The sequence below is a fragment of the Eleginops maclovinus genome, chromosome 20 (genome assembly GCF_036324505.1).
Source record: "Eleginops maclovinus isolate JMC-PN-2008 ecotype Puerto Natales chromosome 20, JC_Emac_rtc_rv5, whole genome shotgun sequence".
NCBI classification, from domain to species: Eukaryota; Metazoa; Chordata; class Actinopteri; order Perciformes; family Eleginopidae; genus Eleginops; species Eleginops maclovinus.
The window spans coordinates 30818041-30829765 of NC_086368.1; the positions used below are offsets into that span (position 1 = coordinate 30818041).

The following is an 11725-nucleotide window of genomic DNA, read 5'->3' on the forward strand; positions in this document are numbered from 1 at the left end:
GCGTGTTATGACGCGTGTTGCTACTTAAACGTTAGTGATCGCGCGCAGTCTCACGAAATGTTTCTCCTCTTAGTTTCCTGTGAAGGAGCAGTCCGACATGTGATATTGTGTTCAGTGTGAATCTGGATTATTCTCTTTTTGTTTGAAATATTTTAAGCTGGCGTTTTCCCCCTGCTTCCAGTCGTCGTGCTAAGCTAGGCTAATGTTGTACGAATCATTTAATATTTGTGGAAAGAGTACTTTGGTAAAGCTGCATTACAGGAGATGTTTTATTGTAATAAATTAATCCTGATAATGAGATCTGATAAAAGTCTCTCAGTTTTGACAAAATGTCGTGTGTCGTACAAAAATATTAAATTATTTTTCCAGTTAAGGCCTATATCAATAATTTCAAGACATGTTTTTCTTATTTGAGGATTGCAATCAATTATTGAATTATGATAAAGAAATATCCCAAAAATATATTTAGATTTTATTTAGATAAAGGTTTTGTGATTATTGGCCCAAGAGTCTCGTATTTGTCTCTTGTTCTTCTTGAATATTAAATGACACACCATGTTTGTAGTCCCCTCAGGCTGTCCAGACAGAAAACGTCTACAATGAATCAGTTAGGAATGTTATATTTAAATATAATCCTTAAAATAAACATTTCATTTTTAACATAATACATTCAATCTACACAGTTCTTTTAATATCCTCATGAAGAGTCCAATACTTCTTCTCTTGAAGTATTAAAACTGTACTATAAAATGTGCGCATAACAGCGAACCGGTTCAGATATAAAAATAATGATCAAGTAAAGAGCTCTTATTGTGAAGGGGCAACCGGAACCGTGTAGCCGCTAGCTGCTGTTAGCTTCACGGCGGAATTAACTTCCTGACACAAACAAATATAAGCTCTTGTGTAAAACATCTATCTTCGGTTGATCAGAAAACCTCTGTCAGCATCCCGGTGTTTTATCACAGTCCCTAACCGGTAACAAGCCGGTAACGGGCCTCTGTAACTGAAATCGCTATTAGCTTTAGTTAGCCTAGCTCCTGAGGACCGTGTGATGGGGGCGCAGCGCAGTGAGGGAGGCCGGGACGGGCTACTGCTGGACGCGGAGCAGGAGGAGCAGAGACCGGTAACTACCGCAGCTAACCATGCTAACACCGGACACCTAATCTGTTATTTTGTTACTATATGCCAGTGGTGTAAAGTAACTAAGTACATCAGCCCTTAAATCAGACTTTAGTTCACCTGCAGTAAATTCAGCCAGCTCTGAGAACACTAATGATCAATCATTATAAAACATATCAGAGATATTATTCTGAAATGGACCAATCAGACAATTATTATCTATTTAATTTAATCTATTTCATATAATAAATAATAATTGTATAAAAGATTATAATACATGTTATGTCATAGTAAGTATTGCATTATATTACAAAATGTTTTATTCAAATAGTTAAATATTAATTCAGGTAAACTGGAATATGAGAGAGTTTCTCAGATGAAGGCTGAACATATTTATTTATCCTCAGTGTTGTTTTCAGTAATCAAACTTTCGACATTAAAACATTTAATATTTCTTTATCTTTGATGAATTAATGTTGTTTTATATAATAACTAAAGACTGTAATATAATCATTTGTGTTCTAGGCGCCGTGGAACCTGATGATCAAACACAGACAGATCCAGCGTCGTGGCCGCCGCTCACACATGGCCGTCAGGTGTGTGTGTGTGTGTGTGTGTGGTTCATGTTGGTGTGGATGGGTCATTATTTGCCAACAACCATTTTTCATCTACTTTGTTGATCTTTAATTAATGTATTTATTTTATTCTATCTGACCTTTCTCTCTCTCTCTTTCTCACCTGTCTCTCTCTCACCAGTCTGGCTCTCACTGACCTCTGTCTCTCTCTGTCTCACCTGTGTGCCTGCAGCTACACAGACCCTCAGGTGTCGATGGATCTCTTGAGGGCAGTGCTTCAGCCGAGCTTCAACGATGACATCATGGCTGTGTTCAGGAAGTACCACAAGGTCAGAGGTCACACTAAACGTGTGATTGTTGTTGTTGTGATCAGTTTGATGTCGTGTGAATGCATTCAGTGAGTGCATGAAACAAACTTTAAGCCTGAATGTGACTCAGAGCCGGGTTGTGTTGCAGTTCTTTGACAAAGCGGCGCAGAACGTGAAGGAGAACGTCAGCGAGGAGGTGCAGACGGATCAGCTGATCCGAGAGGCCTGCAGAAACGCTCTGGAACATGTGAGCTCACCTCCTGTGGATTTGTCCTCATGCTCTTATGTGGTTACCATAGTTTTCTGTGATGTCATCACCAGGCCAAACAGCTGTTTCCAGAGGCGGAGGTGAAGAGGGCGGGACCAGAGGCCGCTATCAAGGTAAAAACGGAAGAATGACGGAACTGTTTTAGTGAAGCATTCATTTGTTAAATTAGTTTTATTAAAGTGACGGGATCACGTGGATTATTATCTGAAGTGTGACTGTGTTTCCTGACAGAGGGCCAGAGCTGCTGATGAGGACTACAGTCAGAGAGGAAGCCCCGCCCCCAAGAAGGTCCGTCACAAAGAGAAATCCGAACTGGGCCAAGCTTCCCTCTTAATGGGAATGAGGTGGCAGTGATGGTTTATTAACGGGGTGTTTGTCTCCACAGAGGAGGGCTCGTCCAGCTGCAGCGGCGTCTGACCGGACCCACGGCTTCCCCTCTCAGTGAGTATCAGGTAGATTTGCATCAGGTAGATCAGTACCAAGTAGACCTGCATCAGGTAGATCAGTACCAAGTAGACCTGCATCAGGTAGATCAGTACCAGGTAGACCTGCATCAGGAAGATCTGCATCAGGTAGATCTGCATCAGGTAGATCTGCATCAGGAAGATCAGCATCAGGAAGATCAGCATCAGGTAGATTTGCATCAAGTAGATCATTCTACATCACCTGACTGTGTGTCTCTCCTCAGAGTGAAGCCCAAGTCTGACTCCATCAAGAAAGAAGGTCCAAAGGTGAGACTACCTGCTCTGTGTTACAGTCCCCCCCCTCCTCACACAGCCGGATGCTGGATGTTATCAGTATAACTTATATATTATAACCGGTGTTTCAGTGGGAACCTTCCAGACTGAACGAGGGCAGCACGTTCGTTCTGGGCTCCAGAGCCAACAAGTGAGTCAGCATCAGGTCCAATGTGAGGTCACCTGAGAAACGGCTGAACAGGAAGTATGTCATCATGTTGTTGTGATGTCACTGCAGGGCGCTGGGGATGGGCGGGACCAGAGGACGCATCTACATCAAACATGCTGACCTGTTCAAGGTAAACAAACACACACACACACACACACACACACACACACACACACACACACACACACACACACACACACACACACACACACACTCTCAGCCTGAGAGCTAGTCTGGACAGCTGGCCCTCACAGACTGACCAAGCTGCTAATAAACGTTGGGGTTGAAGTGTCATTAAGCTTAGGTTCCTAACGGAGTGAGATGACCCGGTCTGTGGCCGCCATGATAAGAGCTGATTCTCTAGATGAGAGGAAAGGAGCTTTGAAACGTCCTTTATAACCTCCTTTAGGAAACACTGGACCTTCCTTTAGGGAAGGAAAGGAGAAAATGCTGTCCCACAATGCCTTGCAGTAGCTTTTACCGTGACACAACATTCGGCCGTTCACTGAAACAAGCGATCGTGACGGAGAAATCGTGTCGTGAAACTTACGGTGCTTATTAAGCAGTTTAAAACGTTCAGCTCTGTATGAATCAAAAAGAGAAATATGAACGTTACTTTTGAACCGGAAGGATCAAATAAAGGCAACATTTCTCAGAGTTTATTGAGCGGTGTGGGGTTTCTTAAACAAGCATAAGTTTCACTTTAGTTTTTTATTTAAATTCCTCGGTCATGTATAAGTATCTAGGATGTGTTTCAGTAGTCCTGAACACAGAACTGTAATCTCCTCACAGCAGACGCACATTAAAGCCGCATGAATACATCGGATGGTGTGAGTGCAATTGGATTCTTTTGAAGCCCGGTTGTGCTTGTGAATGCTCCTATCCACTATTCCTTAACCCCAAAGAATAGAGGATAGGAAGAGATGAGAAGAGCTGATTTTTGGAGAAAATAAATTACCACAACCTGGGGTTTTTTTCAGACAGGGAATGACACACAACACTTCCTGTATGTGTGCCCCCTTTAATACCGTGTGTGTTTGTGTGTCAGTATGCTGCGGACGCCAAGGACAAGCAGTGGCTGGCAGAGCGGCACCACATGAGAGCGACGGGAGGGAAGATGGTGAGGAACTCTGGATATGTTTTCCACCGTTTAAATATTACCACAGACTTAAGCGGGTCCGATGTCATTCATGATGTCATCATTCTTTACCAATGACTGTTAATATCCTGGCTTCAAAATAAGAACCTTTATGGAAGTAAAAATAAATATTGATTCCTACTTAGCCATAAACACAGTTGGGCTGAAGTTGATTTAAACAAGTACAATATGAACCTGGTGTGTTCAGGCCTACCTGCTGATCGAGGAGGACATCCAGGATCTGGCCCGCAGCGACGACTACAGGTGAGTCTTTGTTCTGCTACTCTGAACACCTGCATATCAGTCAGTCCTTCATGAGGGGGAGCTGGTTTATTTACAGTTAATATTAAGGTTATTTAGTCTTTATTCTCAGTGCTGATTTGAAAACCTGCCATGAAATTATTGTATGTACTGTGACACGTGTGCAGGGAGGGTCCGGAGGTGAGGATGGACGAGCTGAAGCCGTTCTCTGTTCCTGTGTGGATGGTGGAGAAGATGCAGAGAGCCATGGAGGCGCAGAGGGACATCGACCACTGACACACACACATAAAAACTAACTGCTTCTCTCACACTCTCTCTCACACACACACAACCCTCTGACCCTCCCCCCACATACCAAGAACTTATTTTTTCTGCTGTTTTTCAAAATAAAAGTTCAGACCGTACAAGTTTTGTGACGTTGCACATTTTATTTACAAAAATAAACAAATCAAACGGGACGTGACATAGCGGGGGCGGGGCTTCACTCAATGCCTTCCTGTTTGTCCTTGATGGCGACCCTGAAGCGCTCCTCCAGCAGAGACAGCTCGCTGATCAGATCCGTGATGGCATTCGTGAACGCTTCCTGTCCAAGGAGGAAACGCCACAGGGTTACAGCTCAGACTGATCACAGCTTCATATTGTGTGTGTGTGTGTGTATGTATGTGTGTTACCTGTGGGCTGTAGTCAGGTGTGGTCTGCACTCTGATGACGATCTTGTGTTCCAGAGGGTGAGGAACTTTATAACCAGCAAACAGGACCTGAGGATCCTTTAACAGCTGACTGATACACAGAAAGACAGAGTTAAAGAAGGCTTTTATTGTGAAATCCTGGTTGGAAAATAGCTATAAACCTTGATGTAGAGGAAGAGACTCTAAACAGAGATCATACCTGATGCTTTAAGTGATGTAATACTATGGTAATAACTATTAACTGATCTGTAATTAAGTCCTTTGAGGTTTAAGACCTTTCACAATAGAAGCTGCTTCTGCCCTTTACTGTCTTAAAGAGATACAGAATAAACTGATAAACAAATGGAAAAATAATATTGTAATTACGATTAGTGCTTACATTTTTAGTGCTTGTAAATATATTACCCATGAAAACATTTGAAAAAGGACTTTTAGTGTAACAGGGTATTTCTACACTGTAGTATTACCATTATTTGTTCCGAGTACTCAGCCTCATGATAGCCTGTTAGCATTGTGTTAGCCTGCAGTTAGATCAGCCCCTATGATGTTGCCCAGCCACTACATTTATTTAATCCCTTTAGTTACTTAATGATGGTAAATATAATCCCTTAAATCAGACTGTAGTTCCCCTGCAGTAAATCCAGCAGCTACCCTGCAGTATACAAAGCCATTCAAACTAGCTGCACCTTTACCAGCTCTGAGAACACTTTAATGATCAATCATTATAAAACATATCAGAGATATTATTCTGAAATGGACCAATCAGACAATGACTACTTTCACTTATGGTACTAGTGTCAGCATGTTAGCTCAGTGTTGTTAGCACAGCATTGGCACAGTTAGCGCAGTGTTAGCCAGTTAGCTCAGTGTTAGTTAGCTCAGTGTTGTTAGCACAGTATTGGCACAGTTAGCTCAGTGTTAGTCAGTTAGCTCAGTGTTGTTAGCACAGTATTGGCACAGTTAGCTCAGTGTTAGTCAGTTAGCTCAGTGTTGTTAGCACAGTATTGGCACAGTTAGCTCAGTGTTATTGGCACAGTTAGCTCAGTGTTGTTAGCACAGTTAGCTCAGTGTTAGCCTCTCTTACGCTCGGATGATGTTCCCCAGTGTGTGGTCCTCTTTGTTCAGAGTAAACAGACAGGCGTTGGGAACCTTCGTGTCTTTGCTGATGCTGATCTTCTTCTCTCCCTCAAACAGCAGGAACGACTCGAAGGCGGGAGGAGCGTTCATTTTACTTTAGTTTGTATATAAATATATATATATTGTACCGAGGAAACACTGCTCCTTCAAAACAAGAGCGAGAGGAAACACTGCCCCTTCAAAACAAGAGCGAGAGGAAACACTTCCCCTTCAAAACAAGAGCGAGAGGAAACACTCAAATGTTTTGGTCAATTGTAGAATATTACTTAAGTAGCAAAACAGGACAAACGATACACATTCAGGATGAGGACATTTTAATAAACTTTGAAGTTCCTGGATTTTATATTTTAAAAAATACTTTATTTTGGGGAATATTTCACATTCATAAGAAGAAATGGACTCTACCAAATGTTTTCAACACAGACATTTTCCAGGAGAAGTTTAACAGATAATGTATACTATTTATAAACTGTATATCAAATATTTAAGTAGATCTTTTAGGAGTTTTAAGATGAATCTGTTTATATTTCTTATGGACTCTTCTCCTATCCAATCACATCGAGTATCCTTCTCTCTGCGGCTGTCTCATTGGTCAGCAGGATGAGGTTTGTTTTTGAACGTTGAACGCTGATTGGCTGTGAGTGTGAGGTACAGCCGTTTAAACCGAGGGGCGGGCAGTTAGTGAGTTTGAATCCGCAGCTCGGAACATACCGAACAGAAACACCGACAGACCGACAGACCGACAGACAGACGTCCCGGTGAACACACGGTGAAACCCCCCGGTCAACAGACATTTAACACACGGTGAGTCCGCCATGAGTTGATGCGTTGGGTTGTAATTTTGCTATTTCACAACGGTAAGCAATGCTAGCAGGGGAGCTAACTAGAGCTAACGCTACCGTTAGCATCATGCTAACCCAGAAACAGTGTTTTGACCTGCATTCTCATCTGATAAGATATACTTTGTTTTCGTTACAGCAGCATGTAAACCAAATGCACTGTTTTCCTGTTTATCTGTTTACCTGTGCACCCCCCGGGCACTACAGTGGGCCCGATGATGGTATCAGGGATAGATCCGGTAGCTAGACATGTCAGAATGAAATTTGCCTCACAGATTTAATCGGCACTGATTTTGCTGATGTTCGTTACCAAAATGCATCCAAAACAAACTTCCTCAACAAAGCATACCATATCACATAATAAAAACATCTGCACAGAACCAGACAGACGTTTGGACACACCTTCTCATTCAATGTTTTTTATTTACTTTCTACATTGTAGATTAATACTGAACACATCAAAACGATGAAAGAACACAGATGGAATTATGTAGGAAACACAGTGTTACACAATCCAGAATATGATTCATATTTGAGATTCCTCGTGGTAGCCCATTTTGCCTTGATGACAGCTTTGCACTCTTGGCTTGTCTCACTCAGTTACACAAGGTAGACACCTGGAATGGTCAACTTGTAGAATGACTTTCAGCATCAGCTGTTGTGCAGAGGTAGGGTCAGACACAGTGGAAAGCTATTTGACTCCTGTTGTAATCCATATTATGGCAAGAACCACTCGACTCAGTGAAGGGAAACGACAGTCCATCATTACAAAAAATGAAGGTCAGCCCACCCGGAACACTTCAAGAACTTTGAATGTATCCTCAAGTGCAGTCGCTAAAACCATCAAACGCTATGATGAAACTGGCTCTCATGTGGACCGCCCCAGGAAAGGAAGACCAGAGGATGAATACATAAATCCTTCACAGAGTTCAAGTAGCAGACCGATCTCAGCATCCACTGTTCAGACGAGAGTGCAATTTGGAGTGTTGTTTTTTAACCTAAAGGGGCCACGTCTGTCTGTCTCTCTCTATCTCTATCTCTCTGACCCGTTTATCTCTCTGACCCGTTTATCTCTCTCTGACCCGTTTATCTCTCTCACCTGTCTATCTGCAGCACCATGGCCTCTCAGAACCAGGACCCGGCAGCAGCAGCGACTCTGAAGGGCAGTGAGACAGGAGGCAGCGCAGCCAGGAGCTCCGTGTCCAAACGGTGAGTACGGCTGCTTTATTTATTATTAATATATTCTGAATATTAGATTCAGCTTAACGGGTCAGATGTCTGGTCAGACGCAGAGACAGCTTACAGGGAATAAAGAGGGGATGGATGTCCGGTGGGTCTGCGGGGGACGAGTGGCAGGCAGCAGGCTGACACTGAGACTGAGATTTCTGATCCTTTCTTTACTCTCCTTTTTTCTGGAGAGGAAGTAAAGGAACCGGAGCTCTGGATCTATTTGTTGTTGGAGGTGCGATATATGACTCAGCAGCTTTAAGACGTGAAGACACTATTATTTTAATGCAGGACCTTCACCTGAAAGTGGGCGGGGCCTAATTTAGGTATATTTTCATGTACTGTGCACAGTGTCTCTGCAGAATACCCAGGTTCAAATCCTGCCCCTCCACACTTTGAAATATGTCTCTGTAATAAAAGCTAAACGTGGAGTCTTTAAAGACTAATATCTGTGTCTCTGCAGGTTGCAGCAGGAGCTCATGACTCTGATGGTGAGTCTATATCTTATATAAATACAGTTGTTGTTTGACAGTGTATTTATACAGACATACAGTATGTACATGTGTGACCTCTCTCTGAGGACATCATGTGACCTGTCTCTGTCTCTCTGACATCATGTGACCTGTCTCTGTCTCTCTGACATCATGTGACCTGTCTCTCTGTCTCTGATGACATCATGTGACCTGTCTCTCTCTCTCTGATGACATCATGTGACCTGTCTCTGTCTCTCTGATGACATCATGTGACCTGTCTCTCTCTCTCTGATGACATCATGTGACCTGTCTCTGTCTCTCTGATGACATCATGTGACCTGTCTCTCTCTCTGATGACATCATGTGACCTGTCTCTGTCTCTCTGATAACATCATGTGACCTGTCTCTGTCTCTGATGACATCATGTGACCTGTCTCTCTCTCTGATGACATCATGTGACCTGTCTCTGTCTCTGATGACATCATGTGACCTGTCTCTGTCTCTCTGACATCATGTGACCTGTCTCTCTTTCTCAGATGACATCATGTGACCTGTCTCTCTTTCTCTGATGACATCATGTGACCTGTCTCTCTTTCTCTGATGACATCATGTGACCTGTCTCTCTTTCTCTGATGACATCATGTGACCTGTCTCTCTTTCTCTGATGACATCATGTGACCTGTCTCTCTCTCTCTCTGATGACATCATGTGACCTGTCTCTCTTTCTCTGATGACATCATGTGACCTGTCTCTCTCTCTCTGATGACATCATGTGACCTGTCTCTCTTTCTCTGATGACATCATGTGACCTGTCTCTCTCTCTTTCTCTGATGACATCATGTTACCTGTCTCTCTTTCTCTGATGACATCATGTGACCTGTCTCTCTTTCTCTGATGACATCATGTGACCTGTCTCTCTTTCTCTGATGACATCATGTTACCTGTCTCTCTTACTCTGATGACATCATGTGACCTGTCTCTCTTACTCTGATGACATCATGTGACCTGTCCCTCTTTCTCTGATGACATCATGTTACCTGTCTCTCTTACTCTGATGACATCATGTTACATGTCTCTCTTACTCTGATGACATCATGTTACCTGTCTCTCTTACTCTCTCTCTCTCTGATGACATCATGTTACCTGTCTCTCTTACTCTGATGACATCATGTGACCTGTCTCTCTTTCTCTGATGACATCATGTGACCTGTCTCTCTTTCTCTGATGACATCATGTTACCTGTCTCTCTTACTCTGATGACATCATGTGACCTGTCTCTCTCTCTGAGATGACGTCATGTGACCTGTCTGTCTCACTGATGACATCATGTGACCTGTCTCTCTCTCTGAGATGACGTCATGTGACCTGTCTGTCTCACTGATGACATCATGTGACCTGTCTCTCTCTCTGAGATGACGTCATGTGACCTGTCTGTCTCACTGATGACATCATGTGACCAGTCTCTGTGTCTCTGCAGATGTCGGGTGATAAGGGGATCTCAGCGTTTCCAGAGTCCGATAACCTCTTTAAATGGATCGGGACCATCGATGGAGCTCAGGGGACGGTACAGACGCCTTCACCCCGACTAGTTGTCTTCATAACGCCTCTTCAGTTATTTATTTCCCCCCAAACCAAAGTATTTCCCCTTAACCTAACCAGGTAGTTTCCTGTGACCCTAGAAGAAGTATTTTAATTTTGAAAAGCTGTATAATAACACACACACACACACACACACACACACACACACCAGGCAATTCTCATGCACTTTAAAGCTTTACCTAAGAAAAGTAGATATAGTTGCGTAATAATTTATTGTTGCATAATTTCCATTCTTACTTTGTAGTTTGGAAACTTTAATAGATATTTAATCTCACCCGTCTGTCTCTCACCCGTCTGTCTCTCAGGTGTACGAGGGGCTCCGGTACCGGCTGTCTCTGGAGTTTCCCGCCGGTTATCCGTACCAGGCTCCTCGTGTGAAGTTCCTGACTTCTTGTTTCCACCCGAATGTGGACATGCAGGGCTTCATCTGCCTGGACATTCTGAAGGACAAATGGAGCGCGCTGTACGACGTGCGCTGCATCCTGCTGTCGCTGCAAAGCCTGCTGGGAGGTGACCAACCCTTTAGCAGTGCAGCCATTAAGCAGCTGTTAAACCAGTGGAACCAGTTTGTTAACCTCACGTCTGTCTGTTTCAGAGCCCAACAACGAGAGTCCCCTGAACACGACGGCTGCTGAACTCTGGGATAACCAGGAAGGTGAGAGGCGTTCACTGACACCCAGTGGAAAGGCCACATTCACAGTTGTAGTTGTCACCTGCAGGGGCTGATGGGAGTTGTAGTTCTAATTAGCAGTTTTGTTTTTTTCTCTTCCAGCCTTCAAAGCTCATCTACATTCCACGTTCCAGAATTGAAGCGTCTCCATTTTTTAAAATGTTCTCCGTTTTCTTCTGTTTGTCTTCTTTGTACAATATTTTTATGTTTGTTCACTCACTGAATCAATAAAGTTCTTAATTCAAAGTCGATCTGCTTTCATTGAACCATAACATATCCTGCTTTACGTTTGAATGTTTATGCGTCTCTAAAGAGCGCCACAGGGATGATGTGTTTGTAGGCTGACCCGGAGGTAAGCTGCACGGGTTCCCTCGACAACAGAGCGGTGTGATTTCTCCAGAGGCTTTTGGGATATCGTAAAAAATAAGATCTGTGGAAAATGATGATGTATTTAATGTCGTAAAACAAAACATGTTCCGTGTCTTAAATGTGTGTCCACCACAGACCTGATTTCAA

The 11725-nt window shown here is 43.2% G+C and overlaps 3 protein-coding genes across 4 annotated transcripts; 2 read left to right on the plus strand and 1 right to left on the minus strand.

The window, feature by feature from the left end:
- The first annotated feature begins 815 nt into the window (after nucleotides 1-815).
- Nucleotides 816-4982, plus strand: LOC134882947 (deoxynucleotidyltransferase terminal-interacting protein 1). 2 transcript variants are annotated; one of them, XM_063910982.1, is made up of 13 exons: nucleotides 816-1123; nucleotides 1645-1715; nucleotides 1876-2023; nucleotides 2151-2249; nucleotides 2324-2383; nucleotides 2502-2558; nucleotides 2656-2711; nucleotides 2959-3001; nucleotides 3100-3158; nucleotides 3246-3306; nucleotides 4225-4296; nucleotides 4523-4578; nucleotides 4743-4982. In XM_063910982.1, exons 1-13 carry the CDS (start codon nucleotides 1052-1054, stop codon nucleotides 4849-4851), a joined length of 963 nt encoding a protein of 320 aa, XP_063767052.1. In that variant the 5' UTR covers nucleotides 816-1051; the 3' UTR covers nucleotides 4852-4982. The 2 variants fall into 2 exon arrangements, with proteins under 2 accessions (XP_063767052.1, XP_063767053.1); XM_063910983.1 differs by having other exon boundaries at nucleotides 1927-2023.
- polr2j (RNA polymerase II subunit J) lies at nucleotides 4980-6596 on the minus strand. The gene is made up of 3 exons (XM_063910995.1): nucleotides 6349-6596; nucleotides 5247-5355; nucleotides 4980-5158 (listed from the first exon to the last, which is right to left on the minus strand). Exons 1-3 carry the CDS (start codon nucleotides 6489-6491, stop codon nucleotides 5057-5059), a joined length of 354 nt encoding a protein of 117 aa, XP_063767065.1. The 5' UTR covers nucleotides 6492-6596; the 3' UTR covers nucleotides 4980-5056.
- A 384-nt stretch (nucleotides 6597-6980) lies between these two features.
- Nucleotides 6981-11455, plus strand: ube2c (ubiquitin-conjugating enzyme E2C). Its single transcript, XM_063910993.1, has 7 exons — nucleotides 6981-7205; nucleotides 8354-8449; nucleotides 8931-8958; nucleotides 10418-10504; nucleotides 10845-11049; nucleotides 11135-11194; nucleotides 11312-11455. The coding sequence occupies exons 2-7, from the start codon at nucleotides 8358-8360 to the stop codon at nucleotides 11347-11349; spliced, it is 510 nt and encodes a 169-aa protein (XP_063767063.1). The 5' UTR covers nucleotides 6981-7205; nucleotides 8354-8357; the 3' UTR covers nucleotides 11350-11455.
- Nucleotides 11456-11725: the final 270 nt, after the last annotated feature.